Here is a 23,472-nt window from a genome sequence, read left to right on the forward strand (position 1 = left end):
TCGAGCACTTCCACCCCGACTATGTCATCTACAACGCCGGTTCTTTCCCAGCCAACAGATGGACTGAGGGTATGACCAGTGCCACTTCCGTCGCCATCAACTTTGCTGAGAAGGAGATGGTCATCCTCGGAACCGAGTATGCTGGTGAAATGAAGAAGGGTGTCTTCACTGTGCTCTTCTACGAGATGCCAGTCAAGCACAACGTCCTCACCCTTCACTCCTCTGCTAACCAGGGTAAGGATGGTGATGTCACTGTCTTCTTCGGCCTCTCCGGTACCGGAAAGACTACTCTTTCCGCCGACCCTAAGCGTGCCCTCATCGGTGATGACGAGCACTGCTGGACCGACACTGGTGTCTTCAACATTGAGGGTGGCTGCTACGCCAAGTGCATTGGTCTTTCTGCAGAGAAGGAACCAGATATTTTCAACGCCATCCGCTTCGGCTCCGTTCTCGAGAACGTTGTCTTCAACCCAGAAACCCGTACCGTCGACTATGACGACTCCACCCTGACCGAGAACACACGCTGTGCTTACCCAATCGAGTACATTGAGAACGCCAAGATCCCATGTATCTCCGACGGCCACCCCAAGAACATCATCCTTCTCACCTGTGATGCTCGTGGTGTCCTCCCACCAATCTCCAAGCTCACCCCTGAGCAGACCATGTTCCACTTCATCTCCGGTTACACCTCCAAGATGGCTGGTACTGAGGACGGTGTCACCGAGCCTCAGGCCACCTTCTCCTCCTGCTTTGCCCAGCCATTCCTTGCTCTCCACCCAATGCGCTACGCTCGTATGCTCGCTGATAAGATCCGCGAACACTCTGCCAACGCCTGGCTCCTTAACACCGGTTGGGTTGGTGCCGGCGCCACCACTGGCGGCAAGCGTTGCCCCCTCAAGTACACTCGTGCCATTCTCGACGCCATCCACTCTGGTGATCTCGCCAAGGCTGAATATGAAGTCTACGACACCTTCAACCTTCACATCCCAACCTCCTGCCCCGGCGTGCCTTCTGAGCTTCTTAACCCCAAGACTTCCTGGACTGGTTCTGCCGACTTTAAGCAAGAGGTGACCAAGCTTGGTGTCCTCTTCAACGACAACTTCAAGAAGTACGCTGATGAGGCTACTCCAGAGGTCATTGCTGCCGGCCCAGCTGTTGCTGCTGCCAAGGTCGAGGAGGCCGTCAAGCCTGCCGCCGCCGCCGTTGGCAGCGTTGTCGAGCAGGTCAAGGCTGCTGTTGCTGAACCAGAGAAGGTTCTTAACGGCAATGCTCCTTCCAGCTAATTCATTTTCCTTGCTCACATCGTCACCCATTGAAATGTTCCACCGATACACTCGAAATGTACCATGACCCGCCTTGGTTAGAAAAGTGCCTCTTAAACTTTTTGTCTATCTTACCTTATTGTCAAGCCGCATATGATACTCAGCGTTGCTTTTCCTTTACTTTCACTTTTGCTTTGGCTAATCACAACGATTACGCTATCTCTCTTGGTCGAGAGACTGCCCTCATTCCTACAAATTGTGCCTGCCTCTTTTTACTTACTATGCTTGTCTTGTCTTGGCTTTGATTTTCGCGAGTGAGTGAGCTGAGTTGGTGAGCGCAAGGAGATGGAAACAATTAATTAAACCATAGACTATACCCATTAGAGAAAAAAAAAAAAAAAGAAAAAAGAAAGAAAAAAACAAAACATTTAAATTTAACCAACTTGATTTTCGAAACTTATGCTTGAGCTCACTCTTAAAGGTAATCCATACACCGCCACAAGCGGCGCCTGGCGGTAATGTCTCCACGTCTCGCCTTTGTACTCTCGGTAATCCTTCGAGCGCAACCAGACGTGTGCTGTGTTTCCGCATGCAGGAGGAGGGAAGGCTTGGCGCGGTGAGCTTGACGGGGATAAGCCTTGACGCTCCTTGGCACGCTCGCGTGGGCTTCTTATAAAAGACCTCCATGCAACGGACACGCGACGGATTCAAAACTGAATGTCATTACCGGGCAGGCGAAGGAGGGTCTCAGCATGCGGTGTAGTGCCGAAAATAGGCGTTCAGGTAAGTTATACAGAGCGGGTCTACGGAGTAGTTAGAGCAAATAGTTAAGCTTCCCCATGGCTCTGCCCAGTTCCATGCCACCGAAATAAAGCCAAGACAAAGGCCAAAATCTGCTCCCTTTGCCTCCCAAGACTCGAGGCGCCTTTCTCGTAGTTCGATAGCATCATGACACTCTAGGGAACACTTAACGCTTATGCATACCCACGGGCCCCTACCCTAACTCTCCTGCGTGCGTGCCTATATCTACTGGTGTGACTTTTTTTGCTGCAAGCTGCAATTCGATGCCTTTCTAAGCCCGTCTCGTGGTGTGTTTCAGCCCTCGGACTGCCCCGACGGCCCACTCACAGTTGACTTTGGACGACTGGGATTCGCCATCCCGTCTTTGACTGGAGGGTTACACCTTGTTCCCTTCTTGCCCGAAGTCTGATAGCGGGAGATGCGCAGAAGGCTGCCTTCAAAGACTAGAGCCAATTATAGCTTACATCGAAGACTCATGCTGGTCGGGGTACATCATCCGTCATTTATGCCCTTCTCTGTGAATTTTACCAAGAACGGAGCTATATGAAAGCTACGTAGTCCGGCAGCCATGTTTCCGTCTCGAATAATCTTTCGCTTTCGGCTTCCCCCTCTTCTCTCTGTGGGTAGTGGCTGAGTTTTCTTGTCGTGTATATATAAGGAGAGGCAAGCCTGCAACTTCTCCTGAGGTTGTTGGACTAACCAACGTACGGGTACTTTGCTGATCTCTACGCTGGGGAAAAATGGCGGACGCGACAGTCATCTCAAAGGGCGACGCATCTATCGATGTGGCGTCCAACCAAGGGCAAGAGCACCGCCTAGAAAACCCTGAGAAGTCAAGATGGGAGCGTAGCTGGCCGACGATAGCTTGCGGCGCTGGTCTCTTCTCTGATGGATATCTGAATAACGTAAGTAAACTGCTGCTAACTAGTTAAGCCATCTTTTCCAGCCTGAAGGTCGCACGTTAACGCCATCGCAGGTTATTGGATCTGTCAACACGATCCTCTCTACGATCTACCCAGATTCATATAACGCCTCTTCCGCCGTTAAAAATGTTCCTTCGATTGCCTTCGCCGGCACGGTTATCGGCCAGCTTCTTTTCGGCTACATAAGCGACCACTATTCCCGCAAATGGTCATTAATGGCCTCGACTATTATCCTGATCGTATTCGCTGCATTATGCGCTGGTGCTTATGGCGCAGGAGGTAGCCAGGCCGGCTTGTTTGCTGCCCTAACAGCTTACCGTTTCTTCCTCGGAATCGGCATAGGAGGGGAATATCCAGCTGGCAGCGTCGCAGCAGCCGAAAGCACGGGAGAGCTAAAACATGGTCACCGCAACCGCTGGTTCATCATGTTTACCAACTTCCAAATCGATTTTGGATTTGTTGTTTCTGCCCTGGTACCCATGATCCTGGTCTTGATATTTACTGAGAATCACCTACGAGCTGCATGGAGAGTGATGCTGGGACTGGGTGTAATTCCTCCTTTAACCCTCCTTTGGCTACGGCTGAAACTGAATGAGCCTGAAGAGTTCAACAGAGAACGTATGCATAAATATCCTGTCTGGCTTATTGTCAAGTACGTTCACATTCCCATTCTTCACTCAATAAATGCTGATTTATCTTAGATTCTATTGGAAACGACTTGTAAGCGATTCTTATTATCATTTCAGGCTTACCTCATACTTACCTGCGTATAGTCGGTTGTCTCCCTTATTTGGTTTATCTACGACTTTTCTGCATACTCCTTTGGCATCTACTCATCTGTCTGGCTGAAAATCGTTCTGGGCTCATCCGCTCCTCTTTGGAAGACTTTTGGATGGAACACAGTTCTCAACCTCTTCTATATTCCTGGTTCATTCGCAGGAGCTTGGGTAAGTGACTGGATAGGACCGAGGTATGCTCTCGCTCTGGGAGTCGGTCTTCAGGGTATCTTGGGATTTATCATGGCTGGCTGCTATAAATATCTTGCCACACCACAAAACGTTGCTGGATTCGTGGTTGTTTATGGGCAAGTGAAATCCATTCCAAGGTCTACTTCTGGACCTAGACTAACCAATAAATTAGTATATTTTTGTCCTTGGGTGAGCTTGGACCGGGAGACAACATTGGCCTTGTAGCATCGAAAACTAGTGCAACGGCTATTAGAGGACAATACTATGGCATAGCGGCAGCTATGGGCAAGATCGGAGCTTTCGTGGGAACATATGTCTTTCCCATTATCAAAGATAACGCACCAAATCCGATACGTGCTGGGCAGGATCCCTTCTTTGTGTCTAGTGCACTCTGTTTGTTCAGCGCAGCATTGACTGTATTTTTGTTGCCCCATATTGGACAGGTATGTCACCCTTATGCTGTAATATACGGCTCGGATATGCTAATTTCAAGTATAGGACACAATCACCTATGAAGATATGCGATTTAGACAGTATCTCCAAGAGAACGGGTATGACACAAGCACAATGGGAACTCAAGCGGCAGTCCCGGTGAGCCACGACCAGGAGAAGAACTAACTCCGGCCGTTTCAATTTTGCTCCTCAAGTAGGTAGAACATAATAGTCCACACGTACCAATTCTCGTGGACCTCTAGAATTAATATCCTTACATATTAACACCTCCATCTCGCCTTTAACAACCCTGCAAGCACTCGTAAAGTTGTCGCATTTTATGACCCTTGTACAAATGCCGAGGTAAACATCACGTGCAGCTGAAGGTGCGACTCCCTCGGCCTTTTTCCTTCATGATCGTGCATTGTCCAGGATGAAACAACAGAACACAACAACTTCTATACAACTTGATAGATCTTTATCATAACAAGTGAGAGCAGATCTTACCGCGCGAACTGTCATCTACCGCTCGATAGCGTGCACAAGTGAATCAAACTCAGTTTTGGACTCAACGTCGAAAGAGAGAGAAAACGCTCATAACGCCGTCGAGATGGTTGCGGATGCCCTTGCCTACCACCCCACGGTGGCTCATTATTCTAGATTTATTGCTACTACCGGTATGTATATATATAAATAATTGCATCTCCGGCATTGATAGTCTCCCGAGGAATATCACCAGCTAACTGGCTGGTGTCTAGTTGGCCGCGATAAGGTCCTACGAACGTTGCAATACTTTTCCCGCTTCCTCGCCTGGTACCTCCTCCGTACGAACAGAGCGCAGTCCACTATAAACCCATTTGAGGCTATGAAAAAGCAGTTTGGCCTTACTCGGAAGCTTCTCCGTGTTGGCAAGAATATCGAGCACTTCAAGGCCGCTGCTATTGCGCTCGATTCCAAGCCTGGCGTTGCCGGTGCACCTGGATCAGACCCGGTGCTTAAATACCTGGCTGTAGGAAGACAACTGGGATATGGAGTCTATCTCTCCTTTGATATGTTGACGTATCTCGATGCGGCGGGTATTCGCAAGTTCGCAGCTGTTAAAAAACTTCAAGCTCACGCTCAGAAAGCATGGTTGACTGGACTCCTGTGCAGCGCCATTGCCGGTATCTACTCCATGTGGAGATTGAGTGAGATGGAGAAGAAGATAAACAAAAAGGATGGCGAGGGAGCTGTCGAAGGAAAGAAGATTCAAAGGTTTGTTTTAGTCTCCTTTCCCGATTCAATGTAAGCACAAGGTCGCTAACAGCTAATGCAGGGAGCGTGCTACCGTCTCAACACAACTCTTTTCCGATCTATGCGATCTTACTCTTCCACTCTCTAGTCTTGGATATGTCAACCTCGATGATGGCGTTCTTGGTATTGCGGGAACCGTAAGCAGTTTGATCGGACTTAACACCGCGTGGAAAAAGACCGCGTAGTTTCGCCCAATCATTCCCCCTTTTCGAATAAAACACCCAGTATGTCAACGACCAAGTTTTGGACTCCCCTATACCCTTCAAGCGATTTTCGAAACAAATTTGGATCAAGTGAATCCAGAGTCCGAAAAACACGCTACTCCCTTGCTGCATACACGATTATCGCTGGTTTCCTTCCTATTCTTTCTATTTTTTAAAGGCAATGTGATTCTCTCCTCCGTCCCAACGACGCCACAACGATCTCCAGGCTGCTGGCTTGCCCCGATGTCCGCTTCTCTTCCCCGTGTCTCCAGCGTGCATGCATGGATGTTTCTGTGTGGCATACAGGACAAGGCGTCGAGAGTCTTTGGCAAGCTTGGCGACAAGGGATGATGATTCTGGCTTGTCTTCCACAGCCTTGGTTTCGTACAGTGGTCCAGAGAAGGAGCAGTTGCGATTGAAACATATCCTGCACTCTTACTTGGTTCAAATTTCCACCCTGTATATACTTTTGTGCATGCTCTATCAAGATCCTAAGTATTATTGATGTACTGCATTTCAATCTATTTAGTTCGGATATCTTTTGATGCTCATATTCATAGTTCTGTGAGACAAGGGAATCTTCCTCTTGCGCATAGCAAAGCAGTACTCTGTATCTAGTAATTTAAAATTAGCTGCATCTCCAACCCGTGTAGCTAACCTGGGGTATGTAGTAATCAAGCCCCAATCTTGGTGATTTGCGGGCTGAAACCGTATAAGCAGGCACAAGTTTCTGGACCCCTGAGATAAAACTCCGTGCCGCTAGACATGGGGTCGACATTTAGAAAGCGAAAGATCCACGCCCATGCTGAGATACATATAGTTCCTTTGGATACTACCTCCCTAAAACGCGTTAAGCGTACTGCAGGCTGGCGTGGGTGGAGTCCTTTAGTACTACTATTATATCACGGCCCCGGCCTAACTAGCTGGCCATATTAAATGCTCAAACTCCCTGCCAGCCAACTATACAACCATGCTCTCGGTCTTTTCATCCATCATCTGCCGCGGATTTCTCGGGAGCGACTTTAGCCTGCCCCACAGCTCTTGGAGAATTATCGGGCATAACTGGAATAGGAAGCTAGATAAAGCGCTGCGCCCTTGATCCTCGTCACGAAAGCATGATGCTTGTGCAGACATGCGAAAAGGGCCAGGTTTGGAGATGCCTGTCTGGCCCGAGATTTAGATCCTTCCCCAGGCGGAGTCGACAAGTCACACTCAAGTGATGTTATTCGTGCGAAGATGCTTATGTCGTATCCAGACATGTTGAGCCCATCCATAGAGACAGGGTCATTTTGGGGAGACATATGAGAAAGGTTGAGCGGGGAGGGATAGGCCTAGATTCATTTAGGCGTTCATAATGTCTCTTCTCTCAATGATTTAAATAGGTCCCCAGAGACTCTTGGTGTCCAATTGATAGAGAGCAGACTTTTTAATCCAAGTTGGTTGGAGAATTATCAATCATCATGAAGGGCCTCAACACCTTCCTCTTTCAGCTCGGTGCTGTGTATACTTCAATTGTGTCAGCCTGTAAGCTAAATGACCTTCCAATACTCTCAGCCCATGGCAGCTATGGGTCAAATCAGTGTATCGCATTTGGAGACGAACAGGCAATTATTGACAGGTTGATAGACCCTCAAGCTTGCGATATTCCCCGGCTCATTGAAGCTACTGCGGATCAGCTTCAAGATGGATTGACTAAAGGGTGCTTCACCAGCGTTGACCTTGTTAAAGTGCGTATTACCTTGCAAACCCCGTATCAGAGAGACAACCTGCTGATAATAGTTGTTGTTAGACCTATGTTGCCAGAATCGCGGAGGTCAACTCTACCGTTCGAGCGGTCACGGAGATCAATCCCGATGCCCTTACCATAGCTAAGCAGATGGACAATGAGAGGAAGATGGGCAAACTTCGAGGGTAAGTCGATAGGATGCCAGTTTGATCAAGACACGAGAAATAACCTGTTCAGTCCTCTCCATGGCCTACCTATCGTCATCAAGAATAACATCTTTACCGACGATAGGATGAGCTCCACTGGTTAGTAGAGTGGCTGTTTCCCTATCCCATCCCAGACTAATTGAAAATATTTAGCTGGTTCTTATGCCATATTTGGCGCTCGAACGTCGGCTGATGCAACTGTGGCTACGAAACTGAGAGAGGCTGGCCTGGTCATCATGGGCAAATCCGGTGCTTCTCAGTGGGCAAACTTCCGATCGATCAACTCTACCAACGGCTGGAGCGCATATGGTGGCCAAGTGACTGCTGCATATATTAAGAACCAAGATCCCAGTGGAAGTTCCAGCGGAAGCGGTGTTGCTTCTGATCTCGGATTAGCTTTTGCAACTCTGGGAACCGAGGTGAGCGATTGCATGCAAGCAGCACCCACGAGTTTCAACTTGTTGCTAATGAGGTATAATATATCTCTAGACAAGCGGTAGCATTGTTAGCCCCGCTGATAAGAGCAACATCGTCGGTCTCAAGCCCACAGTTGGCTTGACTTCCCGTCGCTTTGTCGTCCCTATCAGTGAGCGCCAGGACACCGTCGGACCCATGACCAGGTCAGTCAAGGATGCAGCCTACCTGCTGCAAGTAATTGCAGGCAAGGACTCGAATGACAACTATACCTCCGCAATCCCCTTTGACACCATCCCGGACTATGTCAAAGCATGCGACATCAATGCTCTCAAAGGAAAGCGTATCGGAGTCCCTCGTAATGTCATCAAGATCTTTGGTTCACCGAAGACGGTGGTAGATCAGTTCAACCAAGCGTTGGAAGTCATGAAGAAGGCTGGTGCTATCATAGTTGAGAACACAGACTTCACTTCCTTTGCTGAATTCGCTCAAAGCCCCATCCCTGACGACATCCTTTATGCCGACAGCCTGACCAACCTGCCTGCTTTCTTCAAGCAACTCAAGGTCAACCCTCACAACATCACCGACCTTGAGACTCTCCGAAGATTCACCCAACATCATCGCCTGGAAGAATATCCCAGTCGCGATACTGCCAGATGGGACATTGCCCTGCAGAAGGGGGTAAAAAACACTGACCCTAAGTTCTGGCCGATGTACCAGAAGAACGTGAAGTTCGGCAATGAGGGGGGCATTCTTGGTGCCTTGAGACGTCACAAACTTGACGCTGCCGTTCTCCCTACCGATCTGTCACCATATATCCCAGCTCTGATAGGGTCACCTATTATCACTGTCCCGATGGGCGTGTACCCACATGGAACTAAGGTAAACCACGATAGAGAGCTTGTCACCTCGGGTCCTGGAATTCCTATTGGCATTGGTTTCATGGGTGATCTCTGGAGTGAGGAGAAGCTGATTGGATTGGCATATGCCTTCGAACAAAAGACCCGGGCCAGGCCAAAGTTCAAGAGATTCATTCAGCCCAAGAAAGAAGTGAAGGATATCTTGTAAAGTAAAGATAATACAGGTTTCTTCATAGTCTTTTGGGTATATATATAGTATAATGCGAATATTCTTTGCCAATCCTGCAATAATGGAATATCATTGAATTTAGAAGATTTGGAACATCACTAGCTTTAAGTGGGATATGGTGACCTTTTTTTGCACCCGTATTCAAATAGTTAATTAGATATTCATAATGAATAAAAGCCTTGTATCATTACAAGAGATAACGAGCCTGGCTCTAACAGGCTATTGTGAAAGGTCTTCTCAAGTAATGGATTTTAGTACTGTCACAGATCCTTTTAGAAGACAATAACAGAACATACCAGTGTAATGATAGGTGTTGAATCCACCACTATAGGACAGGCACGGTCTCCATAGATAGAATGTAGTAGAATCGGCTCCAGGACACATTGAGAGGTAATTCAAGCCTAACAAAAGCCACTGGCTGCTAGCAGTCATAACTCTATAACTTCTAGTATCATGAGGTGGTAGCAATATCTTCTCCCTCAAAGCCGCTGGGGACTCCCTTCAGTCTCTTCCTGGTAAAACTTCCCGCCTGTTCTCAAGGAGAAGGAGGGTCACCTGACTCTTTATTCTCCTGATTAGTCACCATGGGTTAGGGCTAGGTTAGTCCCAAAGCGGCTAGCGGCTTTAGCTTCTCACTTTTTCCAGAAAAAGAATTTCTCATCACGTGCACAAGCTTTGATCTTTTGGTGATCAAAACATTTACCTTTCCGCCCTGGTAATCACGTGCACAACCACCAACCAAAGCAGGTTACAGTCACGTGAACGAGAGATGGAGAGAAAGAAGACGGCCACCGAGCTCGTCTGCGAGGATGAACAGCGCTTCTGGGCGAGCTTGAGGCACTTCTATGGCCAGGGAAAGTGAGTTCCATGTTTTTTGATCCCCGTTGGCTGGCGAAGGGCGTGTTTAATTGCTGACCTGAGATGACCGGAAACCAGATCGAGCAGCCAGCCGTGGGAAGCCCGTCCTGGAACACGTTGGCAGGCCGGTAGCAAGAAAGTCAACGTCCACACGCTATTCGTCCAGATTATAACAAGAGGAGGCTTTGACGAGGCCTCCAAGGACAAGAAGAACTGGTGGGAAGCTGGCCATATTGCTGGTGTGCCTCCTGGCCTGGTTGGAACCCTCTCGTACCAGGTTAAGCAGCTGTACGCAGAGCGGCTGCTGTGAGTTATCTCCCAGCTGTCAGGAAGGGTGCCTTACTGACCGTTCTCCTATAGGGACTTCGAATACTACCTGCTGCTGATTCCCCCGTCTGAGATCCCCAGCGAGTCTCAGGCAAGGGCAGGTAGGTCTTATCTCTCTCTGTCCTGTGCCCTCCGTCGTCTGCAGCCGCGCTAATGGGGATGTCCAGCAAACGCGGCGTTACCGAAGTTTCGCCAGTCACGGAAGCGCAAACGCGCCGTGGAGTCGCAGTCCTAAGCTTACCCTCTCCTCTCACCCTTTTCTTCCTTTTTTTCCTCTGGACGATACATACGCTTTTTTCCCTTTCTGTTTTTCATTGTCTGCCACTTTTGTCACCGCCGAAATGGACGTCATCGAACATGATACCCCGAGCAATCGGCGTGGTGTCTTTGCGACTTCTTCTTTGCGTTTACCGCTACCTCCTGATATCGACCCTCTCATGACTCTCGCTCTACCAGATCAAGGTATGTAATATTACACTGATAGGATTGCACCTTCTTTTTCCCTTTTGGCTGGTCCCGGTTCTAACGCTGATATAGTTCCCAATATCTATCGATTCTGTTGGATGGGCATCCGATCGGACATCGACAAGGAAGTCGATTTTGCTCTTCATCATCTTATCGTCATTTCTGATGAACGAGGAGATAAACTCAAGTTTAGTGACTTTAACATGTTAGCTGAGTCCCTTGTTAAGCAAGTTTTAAAGGTGTCTCTTCTCGTCTACGGTAAGCAATGGGTCATCGAGCTTGATCACCCAAATAATGTCTCCTCCAAAAATCTCAATATCATCTTCGCTTTGACTGGCACACCTGATCTTCTACATCGTATCCAATCCAAGAAAGTCTGCCTTGACGATACCAACCTCGAAGATGAGTCGTTCCGGATTAGACTCCAGCGTGTCAACCAGGCAGCCCTCATTATCCGAAACATGTGCCTGCTTGAGGAAAATGCCCGCTGGTTTGCCGAAGAGCCGCTGCTAAGAGACTGCGCAACCATCATACTCAATCTTCCCTGCCAGGACAGGTTCATAGAACTCAAGAACTATTTTTTGGAAATCATCGAACAAACTTGTCCCTTCTGGGACATTTGGGACCAAGACCCGTTATACCAGACACTTATCAAGCTGATAAGCAGTGAAGACCGATTTCAACTCTTGACCGGGTTAAAATGTCTCTCTCTGTTCGCCATTGAGCGCATCGAATCCAAGATCATCGATAGGATCCCGAGCCAGACTATTGAACAGGTCATCCGGCTCACACTTCTCAAGCAAGATCCCGAACTTCTTTATGTCGCCCTTGATTTCCTATATCAGTTCTCCCGTTACCAACTCAATGTGCAGCAGCTTGTCGCAGACTTCAATCTTCCAGTTGACCTTATACCTCACCTTGTCCATCTCTTGGATTACGGCAGCGTGGTCCGCAACAAGGAAATCATTGATCAAGCTGAGCGCAAGGCCCCGCCTTCCAACCAAATCCCTGTTCCACACCAAGATCTTTATCGTGACCTCGTTAAGCACTCCGAACCCGAACGTTGCAGCCTCTGGCTCAAATGCTGTTTTGTCGAAGATCCAGAATGTGAAATTACTCAATTGGCAATCTGGCAGGCCTACCAAGCGTGCTTCTCCCAAAACCGTATCCCAGGTGTCCAATCAGCTGATACCCTCCAAGCCACTGAGTTCATCAGCACAGTTAGCAATACCTTTTCCTCTGCTCAGGCTAAAGTTGTTGAAGGCCCCTCTGCTCGGTTCATTATCCGTGGCATCCGCCCCCTTGAAACCACCTACAACCTGGACGGGTTCCCAAGTCTTCACTGCCTCTGGGGCAAACAAGGAGAGATCAGATGTGATCATGTATTCATCGATCCTGCTATTTTGCGCAACCATGTGTTCCAAGATCACCTTCAACTTAGCCCCTTGGCCTCAGGCGGATGGGATCTACAGCCGCAGCCTTCAAACCCTCGCGCATGTCACTGGGATTTCTGTTCAGAATACCTAGCTCCCACGCCAAATATTGCACAGATAGCTGGGCACGTCTCCGCTCACCTTCCCCCACTTAGAGACATGAGCAAGCCACCACCCGTTCCCCCCCGAGCCATCATCCAGCCGAAATGCGCGCGACTCTTCAAGCTTTATCCCACGCCTGTCGACGAACACGGCGAACCTTATGGAATTGCATACAAGGCATTGCTTGTGATGAGATACATTCTTATTGGACTTCCATCCACACCATCTGGCAATCGATATAACAACTTGCCATGGCGAAAGGTAGTCTTTGGATCGCAACGCTCACATCTGATTGAAGCAGCAACCGAGAATCCCAGTTTAACCAAGGAGATATTTGCATTCCTAAACGAGCTCGACTCCTCTTCTTAACTTACAACCCACCCTGAACTATCATCACCTTCCGAACATTCCTCCAGCATGTGTTTCCATTTCCTTGTCCAATAGACGGTCACATTTCTTTTCTTTCTTAACTCAGATACCCTCAAAATATTAGCCATATCTTCCGGGTTTTGATGGGAGGAGCTTGTCACTTAAAAAAAAAAAAAAAAATATAGCATGTCTTTATGGACCCTGTCATGTACTATTCAGTTTTAATAGCGTTTGAAGCTTGAATGAAGGAAATCCTTTTCACCGATCGGTTCTTTTAATACATTACTCCTGTTTTATAATGCGAGATGGCAGCCAGGAGACGGATAGATAAAAGTCAGGCCTCTTGCCAAGTAGGTACCGACTCTCCGACTTGTGGTACGCAAAAACTCAGGTACGCCTAGTTTGACGGATGGACTATTGCCCCGGTGGGAGCACTAAATCCTACCATCAACAGCCAGTCCTGCATAATGTTCTCAGCTCCTTGTCCAGAAAAAGTGCTTCATCCTTGTTTCCAAGTCCTCTACCTGCGTCAGGTCTTTTACTCATACAGAGGATTACAAATATGAAATTCAGCCCGTCAAACAGCAGCAGTAATATAAATAGTACGATACCAGCTCACGACCGCAGGCTGTTTCTCAATTGAATATCACGATCCAGCCGCTTGTCTTCGTTCTCCTAGCCATTCATTCCGTTATGGCCGCCAACGATTCAAAAACACTCCGGATCGGAGTCCTTCTGACGCACTCTGTTCAGCTCCTCGACCTAGCCGCTGTTGATCTCTTCGGTATGATGTCAAAGGACTACATTAATGAGGTTGATGTCCTTCCTCCGGACATTGCTAGCCTGGGACTACCAGTTGATATCAACTATATCGGTATACAGCCTAACTGTGCTGGCACATTTATCCGATGCACAGCAAGCATCGGCATCAGACTCACTGCCTCGATCCACGACACCTCCGTCTCGACAGATAACCTGGATATATTAGTGATACCAGGGCCGGAACCAAAGTACGTTCCAGATGAGTCTGTATTGGCATTTGCCAAGGCACACCATGACGCCGGAAACGACATTTTAGCGATATGCACCGGGAGCTATGTTGCCGGGTATGCCGGTATTCTGGACCACAAGAGCGTAACTGGTCCACGAGGGTTGATATCCGACTTGGAAGTAAAATTCCCCAATGTGAAAAAGTGGGACACCACTCGAAGAGTAGTGAAGGATGGAAATGTCTGGACGAGCGGTATGGTACTTCCGTTTTTATATACAGATAACTATAGACGGGAAGTGCTAACTTAACTAAATGAAGGCGGAGTGACGAATGGCAACGATCTTGTAGCTGCTTACCTCCGAGAGCATTATCCGCTCCCCTTGGTGAATACCATACTGTCTATAGCCGATGTGGGTGGGCGACAGATTGAGTACGAATAGAAGTGATGAACCAAACATGTCACCGTGGTTTGACCTTCTGTATCTAACCCCCATTTGAATAAAGACCTATTATCAAACCCGGCTGGATGACCTCGTCCCAAGCACCAAATGAGACGTCTTACAGTTTGTATCTTAATAGATCAGTGGTAGCTGGTCATGTAGTAACACTACTGCATTGAAATATAAACTAGGGACTGGAATTGCGTCATGTTATGCGCCTCGGACATAATTAGCACAGAAAAACGAAACATTAAGCACCATAGACACCTTCCTGTGAGAGAAAAGTTGACGAAACCAACTATCAAAAGACTTAGGCAAGTTGCCTGTTGTTAAAACGCATTAACAAAACCTGCGAGAGCTAGCATAACACAGCTAATTGATATAAAACTTCCAAGTGATGCTCCAGTGTTGCGCGAAGGGCTAATAGTCGGAATAGACAGGATATATCTCGACGTAGTTGCATGGGGAAGCGCTGGTGTTGTGGATGTGGTAATTTTGGCCGACCCGCTAGAAGTAATGGTTGCTTTGGATGACATTAGCATCTGGCAAAGCAAGCAACTCAGAGTTAGAAGATATAGAAAGGGTCAAGTACTTGTGGTGTCAGCGGGCAATTTTGGCCACGTCCCGGGTTTTCCAGTCTCTGCCGATTTCGAAGGGATGGTAGCAACCGGTGGGTTATTCGGCTGAACAACTTCAGGTTTCTTGACTGTAAAAGGGGGTGACTGGGCGAGGATGTCATGGTTCTTCGGGTCATTTGAAATAAAATGGTACTGATACGACTCGCTATATGCCCATCGAATATATCAATACTGTCCTTATCAATGGCCTCGAAGTTTGGGGAATTTTAGTCATGATAGCAGATTGCTACATACCCGGGTGTAATTTTGACCACTGGAGGGATGAGTATTGAACCCTTTGATACTTCAACATCGTTGGCAACTTCGACAATAACTGGTGGATTAACCGCCATATTCACCAGCTCGATCGAGAAGCGCTCAGGGTCGGTCCTATTGGCTTATTAGATTCAATAGGGTTCAATGAAAGCAGTCGGTAATAGCGGCATACTGGGTGGGAATCCATTTAACATCGTTATGGAGCGACAGATCCAGAACCAAGCCTCTGCCTGGGTAAGTAATACGAATAGCTGCAGAAATCACAAAATGATGCGTTAGCCGTGGTTATCCTAGCGATCTGGTATTGGTAGGTAGAGCGTAACACATGCCCTGCGCAGATGTAACAAGCGCCACGGCGGTTGTGAACAATTTAAGCATCATATTGGCTGGTCCAGCAAAATACAGTTGAATGTATCGAGACGATAGCTGTGAACTTGGGTATCTATTCAGCGGGTATATCGAGTTGAAGGTGGTTTAAGTGGGTATCGAATATAAGAAGTGCCCTTTGCTTGAGCAAAGCTCCTGCCAAAGGTATTCAAAGGTTGCAATAGAAGGCGTTGCTGGCTAATATTAGTAGCCAGAAGTAGGCGCAATGGGCAAAGAGGGCGCAAATGCTAGCTGTACGCAGATAGTCATATAGCTAAGGAGGCAGCCATGGTTGAAGTACATATTGAAAGGTATATTGCCATTTCGTATGCCCTGAATTCATTTTATGCTACTAAAGGACGGTAGACATGATGAAAACAAGCAATGGAAATAAATGCATCTAAGGTATTTTCATTTTCATGCTAGATGACAGGTTAAATATACTGTTCTTATGGGTTTGACTATTCCCAAGCTCTAATAAGAGGGAGTGCAAAGGGAATAACCAGTATCGTCTCCAGGGTGGCTTCACTCCCAAACATTCGCAAAGAGGTCATCACCACCGCCAAAACCGCTAGTTTTACCCTTGCTAGAGCTGCTATTTCCATTCTTGATTGGCGCTGGGGTTGGGTCTGCCCATCCACCAAAGTCTTCATCAGCAGCAACCGCTGGAGTTGGCTTAGTGGCAGCGGGAGTGGGTGCTCCCCAACCGCTACCTATGTCATTCGCAGTTAAAGTATCGGGGACCTTCATAGCGGATGTGGCTTTCGAAGCGGCCGCGGGGGGTGATGGTTCGGCCATGCTCCATGCATTCCCACCCCAGGGGTCCAGGGTGCTTGCAGAAAATGCGTTTGAGGGGCTAACGGTGCTTGTAGGTGGAGATTTAACGGTTGGTTGCTGCGGTGGTAAAGAAAGATTGAAGACAGAAGTTTGGCTAGGAGAGGCTACCGGCGGCGAAGTATTAACAGTGTCTGTTGCCGTCGGAGCAGTGGTTGCCTGCGGTACTGGAGAGGAGAAAAGGTCAAGCATATCCTTAGACGCGCTGGGCGGTGCTGCGGGCGCTTTTGTCGACCCTACTGTTGATCCCATCAGGTCAAAAGTAGAGGGAGGTGGTGATGCAACTTGGCGTGGCTTTGGGTCTGGCTGCGCTGAAATATCGTTAAAGAAGCTACCACCACTCGACATAGATGGCGAGGTTATCTTTGGGGCCGCAGGTGAAGACTTGAAGCTAGTGAGGCTGTCAAAGGCAGAAAAAGTAGATTGCTGTCTCTGAACAGGAGGGGATGTAGTGGAAGGGAAACTCAGCCCACTGAAGGCGTCGCTAAGACCACCAAAGGCATCTGGTTTGGAGGACTGCTGAGGTGGGGGCGAAAATGAACTGAATGAAGAGTTTCGTTCGTGTTGAGGTTTTTCTTGAGGTTTAGGCGGCGCAGAAGCATACAGAGATAGAATTGATTGTTTGAGATCTGGTCTTGAAGGACCTGAGGTGGGAGTATTTCCACCTGGAGTGCTTGCTGGGCGGTTAGATCCGCCACTTGGTTGGCTGGGACCAAAGAAATCCAACCCGAGCAATGAGTCGGCTGGTTTATTGGTTTTTGGAGCCACAGGAGCTTGAGGAGAGGGTCTGTTCCCTGGTATGTCTGTGGTCCTCGGTCTCGGGGGTGGGTTCGCTGGCTCATCGTCGAAGAAGTTCACGGCGGGCTGTTGAGGCTGCATGGGTCGGGGGCGGTTCGAGCTATGCTGTTGTTGAGACGCAGAGCGTTCTAGCTTGGCCTTCTCCTGTATGACTGCTAAAGGCTATACAAAGGTCAGAAAACATGATAGCCTTAACAGATTCTTTCTCCAGTGACGTACCACATCCTCATCACCTTCTACCTCAAGTGTAGATGGATCGGGCATCGGACCATCCATCACCCATCGTTTGGATTCGTACTTTGTTCGGATAAAATTCTCAATTTTCCTGCCGAATAAATCAGCATTGCGTCACTGTAGAAACCGTGGCGTGGATGCAGGTTGCACATACGCTTCTGATGGTACGTGTCCAGGGTTTAGTTTATCCTCCCAATACCTATGCCATAACAGTCAGTCTTGCCGAAAAGAGACATATCCAGATTCTGGTCTGTGTATATCCAGATTCAGCGTACTTGTTTGCCCTCGCATTCCCCCATTTCATAATGCTCTGCAGCTGCTCGTCTGTCCAGGAGTCGAGATCCACCGATTTCACTCGACTGATATGGGTTCCCATTCCTCGATGAATACCCGAGCATCGAATGCAAATAAATACGCCAATATTCCAGCTCGCCCATCTTGGGTCTAGTAAGAGAAGAAGTCAGTAAGATAATAAGTATAACGTAGCATTCAGGGGGGTTATCCGCATCAAAACCAAATCCTAGCCATGAGAGCCGTGGATACTAAACAAAGTAGACTCACGCTTATTCCGTTTACAGTCAGCACAGGTTTTATTGCAGGTCAGCTTCAGTAGATTCTTTATCATCTGCTGATTCTGGGCTGCCCGATCATAGGCTGGCGGGCGGCGAGACATGTTTCGAGCAAGATAACAGCAAACCGGGCAGTTGATCAAAAAATGATAGTTTGTAGCGAAAGATCGGATATATAACGAGTTGTATATGTCAATTCAGACGGCTATGGAGTACTCTCCGCGTCCGCGAGAAAGATATATCAGAGATATTCTTGCTGCCTTCACTGACGTTCGCCAAAAGCGCAACGAGAAGTCACTTCGCGTTCGACGTTCCAATCCCGCATTATTTCTGCTTATATAAAATAATGAAATATCACGTGAGAATCCTTATCTCCGGTGGAAGAGGGAAAGAAGAAAAAGCATGGCAACTCGGGTCATTAAATTTACATATATTTATTTTAACTGATCACATGGCTACAAGATGGATTCTTGACTTGTATGTTCTCTTTGGATGTCTTCGCGGCCCCTTCGTCTTCGTTGAACTTCAAGCTAATGCTGTTCACGCAGTGTCTCTCGTCAGTCGGTGTACCGTACCCTTCGCCCTTGAAGACGTGACCCAGGTGGCCTCCGCAATTCGAGCACACAATTTCCGTTCTACTGATACCAAAAGATCTATCTTCAAGACGTTTGACTGCGCCGGGGATGCAATCAAAGTATGCTGGCCACCCGCAGCCTGATTTGAATTTATGAGAAGCCTTGTATAGCGGTGCAGAGCAACCGGCACATTGATAGACGCCAGACTCGGGCATATGCTTGTCATATTCTCCGGTGAAGGCGCGTTCGGTTCCTTTCTGGCGAAGAATGCGAAATTGCTCTATTTATAGGGTTAGTCGCGTAGTCAACACGGGCAGAGTGTCAACCGAAGCTGGAGTAGCTTTGGACGTACCTGGCGAGAGAACTGCGCGCCATTCTGCATCTGTCCTTTTTTCAGGGTAGTTTGCCATATTCTTTGAACTTGCGCTGGAGCTGGAACTGCTTAAAAAGGAAGACAGGAATCCGATCATAGATGAAGTTCCCAGCAGAACTGGCCGGGTAAGTGTTGGTCTATACCTCAATCGAGTAATATGAGATGTGACGGTATATCTGGTAGGTGCAAGTCCAGATGCAACTGATCTGTATACAGCTCGCGTGAAAGACATGAAGAAAGAGTTGTAAAATCTGTAGAGTCGATGCGGTTACTTATAAATAATATTCTCATAAAATGGATTCCACACACCCAAAATCAAGAATGACGTTTGCGGCCTGTTTAAGCTTAAATTACTTGGTTGAATTAACGCCAAGCCCGCTGTGGAATCAGTAAGGCGAAGCATCCGCGAGCCGGAGCGCTTAAGCGATGTTGCTATTTAGCTATTTGAAATCATTTCTATTCATAGTATACCTTATAGATAGCAAGTCTACTGTACTACTATCTTTTCATCTAAGCACTGACAAAAACCAACGCTGACAAAGCTGGGTATCAAAACTCCAAAGGCTAGACGCTTACAACCTAGCGAGAATTCACTACGAGGAAAACCGCCTGTATAGAATCAAGGACATGGACGCCTCGTCAATAACCAACTTGGCCAGTCACTACCAGCGCACCTCGCTCAACCTCAACCTTCCATCCCTCTCGTACCAGGCACCGAGCAACAGCAGGACCTAATCTTGCAGTACCATTCTTGCTATGCCGTCCAAGCCCAGTAACGACACGGTAGCTTCGTGCTCCAGGCTGTGCTCGCGAACGATTGGAGTACTTCTCATCACCTAGAGACTCCCACCAGGATTCCACACTCCGTTTTGCGATCCGCACCGCATCCTGCACGCTCACCCCATGCAGGTCTAGTACGCTGCTTGTTGACTGGCTGTAGACAAGTGCATCAGCAGCAATGGCTGACTCTCTCTTCGCCTTCTCAAAATGCTCGCGACCGAGGGATGAGTAATATCCTGCTGCACCACCCATAAGACGGTCCGATTTTCCACGGCGATAAGCGGAGTGAGCTTTTTCAAACGCCTGCTGGCTTGCAATGAGATGTCTGTCTGCAATGGCGCGGCTGACGATAGGGTTGTAGTTTGGTCTAACAGCTGTTGCCGCAGGAACGGATGAAGTCCTGGTAGGCGTGCGGGATGTAGTTGAGTTAGTGGTAGCTTGGAGTGAACCGGACGGCCCGGTTGCTCGATATTCCGGTTGTACAAGGCTGGGTATCGGTTCAATTACCATTATTCTTGCTAACTCGTTCGCGGCAGATATGCAATTCCTCGTCAACCTGAGGAGGCTAACAAGTTCCTGATGAGAGAGCGCCGGAAATTCCTCCTGTAGTTCGGCAATTTGGGTGCGAGTCACATCGTCTTCCACGTCTTCTGTCGAATAATTCTTTGCTTCATCTCTTGTAAGAGCACGGATAGTTGCTGGAAGTGACGCGCCATTTGAATGGTATGCTGAACTAATAGTTGACATGGCCAGAAGTGTTTTCGAACAAATAAATTCCATATCTTTTTTCCCATTATCCCATCTATTTTCAGGTTTTGCCCCACTGGTATCGCTTAAGGAGGTCTGCGAGAGATCAGATCCAGACAAATTTTGTAAATGTTGCTTGTTCTTGTTCTTTTTGCCTCTCCTACGCGACTTGCCGTTACCGATCGAGTGTTCGAATCCCTCAATTCCTTTAGGTACCGAGATCTGGTCCTCGTCCGTCCCAGAAGTCTGACCGTTCTCAAAAAACGATAAATTCAACAGCACGTCCATTGCCTTGTCAACATTCCCACCATATTTATCAAGCGTATGTAAAACAGTATATCGATCGATTGAAGGGAACATCTCATTTAAATATTCCGCTTGATCTTCCGAATTCGACCTATTGAGGCCCTTTACGGCGGTTGTAGAGTCACCCGACCACTTTGAATCACTATTTCTACCTCCGGTCCTCTGTCCAGGGTCGTTGCTTGATTCCACACCGAGTGAAGAGACAGTTGATCCAAGGCTTGTTGTGTTGGTTTCATGAGACCCTAAGGTCTGCGGTTCGCTCTGTGCAGAGGCAATGGCCGATGCGTCCTCCGGAAAATCAAACCCGCTAGTTCCTGACGGGTCAAAAATGGCATCTTCTTGTTCAAATGCAGATATCTTTAATGCATCCAGAGTCTCTCGAAGCTGCTGGATGGCAGACTGGTCGTCGAGGGCATAATCGCTCACTATTGCGACGAAAAGAGCGGGGTCCAGAGGAGGGCAATACTCGTTCTCAAGTTCCTATTGGGGATACCATATTAATCGAAGGATAAGATGGATACATGGCAACAGGTGGCTACATGAGGTAGATTCGTGGCCTAGGAAAGACCTAAGCGTCGTTCACTACGGAGTACTTACATTCAAGAGGGAGGGCGTGTCATCCATGCTCGGCAGTAGTCACTTGGTTCGATCGGATGCTGTGACTGGTAGATAGTTGCATTTCTTGTGCTTGGATAAGAATGGAGGGCACCGGTAAACCGAGATGGCATTTATAATATGATTTGGCAACACTGAACGCGGCGAGTTCGTGTTGTTTGCGACGGGCTGTTCCATCTTCTTCTTCTCGCTCTTTGATCTTTTGACGTCGTGTCGATGCAGTCATCCGCCTGGAGGCCGCGTCACGTGCCTCGTTCTTTTCGCCCTCTTGCTCCTTAGACAGAATTATTAGGTAGAGGTAGCCAGCAGCTATGAAACATGCATGTACTTCACTTCACGGTTGACCGTAGCAGAAGAGGACTGGAGCGGTCCTTGGTTTCTTGCACAACTTGCTGACTATGCACTGTTTTCGTACGACTCTCTTTTGTTAAAGTAGATAAATCCACCAGATTGATAGAACAAAGAGGGGGGAGAAAAAAAAAAAGAAAGAAAAGTGGACAATGTGATAATCGAAATCATGACCTTCCGTATGCAAAACGGACGTTATACCACTAAATTAATTGCCCTATTGCTGGAGGTCGTAAACTGACGGAACGGAACAACTAGCTTCCAATTCGTTATTGGATTGGAAGCCACCGTGGACCTGCCCCTCGTAAGGCAAAACGGACTCTCGTGACTGCTATTTAGCCTTGGGGAAGCCCTCGGTTTCTTGACCCTCACCGGGGTCCATTAACTATTTCTTCGGTGTTCAATTTGTCCGCAGCTCTTAGTAAACGTCCAGAGAAGGTCACTGTAAGATGAAGCCCTCTTAATTGTGAATATGAGCATCCTTACGGAGTGTACGGCAGGAATGGCCTCCGCCTGGTGCCTCCCGGGGCTGTCAGGGGCTGCGGAACTTACCCATATGCATTAGAAGTGCCGTGTATAGATGTCTCAACTATTGGATGAGGAGCTGGAGTTAAACCAGTCGGCACATGTCACATATAAATAATGGCTGATTTGCATAACTCTCCCATCCTTTCTAGGGTTCCCTTGAAAAAGCGGCCGGCTTTGTGTACGATTGCAGGAAGAGGTATCTTGAAATTGATCGGTGTATACCACTAAACCGATTGCCCAGAACTTAAATATATACGGAGCATATCTAGCTATTTAACACTCATACGTCTAAGTTGGACATCAAGAGAGTATCGTTAGCCTGGGCAACCCAACAGATATCGCTGAGCTAAGTGACTTAGACAAGCTGGACCTTCAGAAGCGCATACACTGCATCCGGCAAAATCATATATGGCTATTATTTTACGATTCAAGGGCATGAGGTGGGATTTAATTTGCAAGCTAGTATAAAGAGGGCTACTCTTTCTCTCTGGCGTTTATTTTGCTATAAGGCAACGGCCTAGGAAAACCATCAATCACTTCTACAGACTTCATCAATTCTATATAGTCTGGCAACTCACCTCATTCAAAATTATTTATACGACTCAGATATGCTCTGTGATGGCGGGGGGTGCTGACTGAGTGGGTCACATAAACTAGATTACTAGCGCATCCATGAACACGGAAATTTGGTTTCAACCTCAGTCTCTTACACTAGTAGTATTCTTCTCGACAGGCTGCGGCGGACGTCCATACTCCATATACATTTTGGCCGGCTAAAAGGTCAGAATATCTCGATTTTAACCCATTAAATGTACGTACTATAAATGGTCTTAATGGCGAAAACTCATTCGCAGGTCGCCCGTATAGCTCAGTGGTAGAGCGCATCACTCGTAATCATGATACATCACTCGTACTCATGATATGATGAGGTCCTCGGTTCGAATCCGAGTGTGGGCACTCTGAATTCTTTTTTGCCACTTTTGGTCCTCCTCCTTAGGAGCGCCTAATGCTTGAGTGTGATATGTTACACTCTGTATTGTTGATTATTGTTATTCCTTCAAAGTAAGATTAGGTATGCGGTGGCATAGATAGGGACAAGAGAAACTACATGGTAAGGGATATCAAAAAAGCCATAATTCCGTATTTCCTCCACATCAATAACTAAAATTCCTGCATTTTGCACGCTGAAACAGAAAACAAGGAC

The 23,472-nt window shown here is 47.7% G+C and overlaps 11 protein-coding genes and 1 non-coding gene across 12 annotated transcripts; 8 read left to right on the top strand and 4 right to left on the bottom strand.

The window, feature by feature from the left end:
• Nucleotides 1-1,704, top strand: TERG_11506 (phosphoenolpyruvate carboxykinase [ATP]). The gene has a single exon (XM_047750617.1). The coding sequence runs from the start codon at nt 72-74 to the stop codon at nt 1,281-1,283; it is 1,212 nt and encodes a 403-aa protein (XP_047604985.1). The 5' UTR covers nt 1-71; the 3' UTR covers nt 1,284-1,704.
• A 1,099-nt stretch (nt 1,705-2,803) lies between these two features.
• TERG_00008 (uncharacterized protein) lies at nt 2,804-4,572 on the top strand (the record flags this gene model as incomplete). The annotated part of the gene is made up of 6 exons (XM_047747534.1): nt 2,804-2,968; nt 3,040-3,638; nt 3,688-3,706; nt 3,760-4,070; nt 4,127-4,397; nt 4,453-4,572. The coding sequence occupies 6 exons, from the start codon at nt 2,804-2,806 to the stop codon at nt 4,570-4,572; spliced, it is 1,485 nt and encodes a 494-aa protein (XP_047603490.1).
• A 424-nt stretch (nt 4,573-4,996) lies between these two features.
• TERG_00009 (uncharacterized protein) lies at nt 4,997-5,864 on the top strand (the record flags this gene model as incomplete). Its single annotated transcript, XM_003237967.1, has 3 exons — nt 4,997-5,063; nt 5,145-5,640; nt 5,702-5,864. The coding sequence occupies 3 exons, from the start codon at nt 4,997-4,999 to the stop codon at nt 5,862-5,864; spliced, it is 726 nt and encodes a 241-aa protein (XP_003238015.1).
• Nucleotides 5,865-7,342: 1,478 nt separating this feature from the next.
• On the top strand, nt 7,343-9,296 carry TERG_00010 (uncharacterized protein; the record flags this gene model as incomplete). The annotated part of the gene is made up of 5 exons (XM_003237968.1): nt 7,343-7,609; nt 7,672-7,793; nt 7,846-7,913; nt 7,968-8,233; nt 8,304-9,296. The coding sequence occupies 5 exons, from the start codon at nt 7,343-7,345 to the stop codon at nt 9,294-9,296; spliced, it is 1,716 nt and encodes a 571-aa protein (XP_003238016.1).
• Nucleotides 9,297-10,086: 790 nt separating this feature from the next.
• Nucleotides 10,087-10,737, top strand: TERG_00011 (uncharacterized protein; the record flags this gene model as incomplete). The annotated part of the gene is made up of 4 exons (XM_003237969.1): nt 10,087-10,175; nt 10,254-10,481; nt 10,536-10,603; nt 10,670-10,737. The coding sequence occupies 4 exons, from the start codon at nt 10,087-10,089 to the stop codon at nt 10,735-10,737; spliced, it is 453 nt and encodes a 150-aa protein (XP_003238017.1).
• A 106-nt stretch (nt 10,738-10,843) lies between these two features.
• TERG_00012 (uncharacterized protein) lies at nt 10,844-12,871 on the top strand (the record flags this gene model as incomplete). The annotated part of the gene is made up of 2 exons (XM_003237970.1): nt 10,844-10,964; nt 11,040-12,871. 2 exons carry the CDS (start codon nt 10,844-10,846, stop codon nt 12,869-12,871), a joined length of 1,953 nt encoding a protein of 650 aa, XP_003238018.1.
• Nucleotides 12,872-13,564: 693 nt separating this feature from the next.
• On the top strand, nt 13,565-14,302 carry TERG_00013 (uncharacterized protein; the record flags this gene model as incomplete). The annotated part of the gene is made up of 2 exons (XM_003237971.1): nt 13,565-14,114; nt 14,181-14,302. 2 exons carry the CDS (start codon nt 13,565-13,567, stop codon nt 14,300-14,302), a joined length of 672 nt encoding a protein of 223 aa, XP_003238019.1.
• Nucleotides 14,303-14,631: 329 nt separating this feature from the next.
• Nucleotides 14,632-15,272, bottom strand: TERG_00014 (uncharacterized protein; the record flags this gene model as incomplete). Its single annotated transcript, XM_003237972.2, has 3 exons — nt 14,632-14,825; nt 14,895-15,085; nt 15,175-15,272. 3 exons carry the CDS (start codon nt 15,270-15,272, stop codon nt 14,632-14,634), a joined length of 483 nt encoding a protein of 160 aa, XP_003238020.2.
• Nucleotides 15,273-16,086: 814 nt separating this feature from the next.
• TERG_00015 (uncharacterized protein) lies at nt 16,087-18,100 on the bottom strand (the record flags this gene model as incomplete). The annotated part of the gene is made up of 5 exons (XM_003237973.1): nt 16,087-17,355; nt 17,413-17,518; nt 17,582-17,626; nt 17,703-17,871; nt 17,989-18,100. 5 exons carry the CDS (start codon nt 18,098-18,100, stop codon nt 16,087-16,089), a joined length of 1,701 nt encoding a protein of 566 aa, XP_003238021.1.
• Nucleotides 18,101-18,435: 335 nt separating this feature from the next.
• On the bottom strand, nt 18,436-19,176 carry TERG_00016 (methionine-R-sulfoxide reductase; the record flags this gene model as incomplete). The annotated part of the gene is made up of 2 exons (XM_003237974.1): nt 18,436-18,851; nt 18,924-19,176. The coding sequence occupies 2 exons, from the start codon at nt 19,174-19,176 to the stop codon at nt 18,436-18,438; spliced, it is 669 nt and encodes a 222-aa protein (XP_003238022.1).
• A 148-nt stretch (nt 19,177-19,324) lies between these two features.
• Nucleotides 19,325-21,865, bottom strand: TERG_00017 (uncharacterized protein). The gene is made up of 3 exons (XM_003237975.2): nt 21,721-21,865; nt 21,375-21,666; nt 19,325-21,257 (listed from the first exon to the last, which is right to left on the bottom strand). Exons 2-3 carry the CDS (start codon nt 21,399-21,401, stop codon nt 19,584-19,586), a joined length of 1,701 nt encoding a protein of 566 aa, XP_003238023.1. The 5' UTR covers nt 21,402-21,666; nt 21,721-21,865; the 3' UTR covers nt 19,325-19,583.
• A 1,260-nt stretch (nt 21,866-23,125) lies between these two features.
• On the top strand, nt 23,126-23,225 carry TERG_10501. The gene has a single exon. It is a non-coding gene; the product is annotated as a tRNA-Thr (tRNA).
• Nucleotides 23,226-23,472: the final 247 nt, after the last annotated feature.

The sequence above is a fragment of the Trichophyton rubrum genome, assembly GCF_000151425.1.
Source record: "Trichophyton rubrum CBS 118892 genomic scaffold supercont2.1, whole genome shotgun sequence".
In the NCBI taxonomy this organism is placed as follows: Eukaryota; Fungi; Ascomycota; class Eurotiomycetes; order Onygenales; family Arthrodermataceae; genus Trichophyton; species Trichophyton rubrum.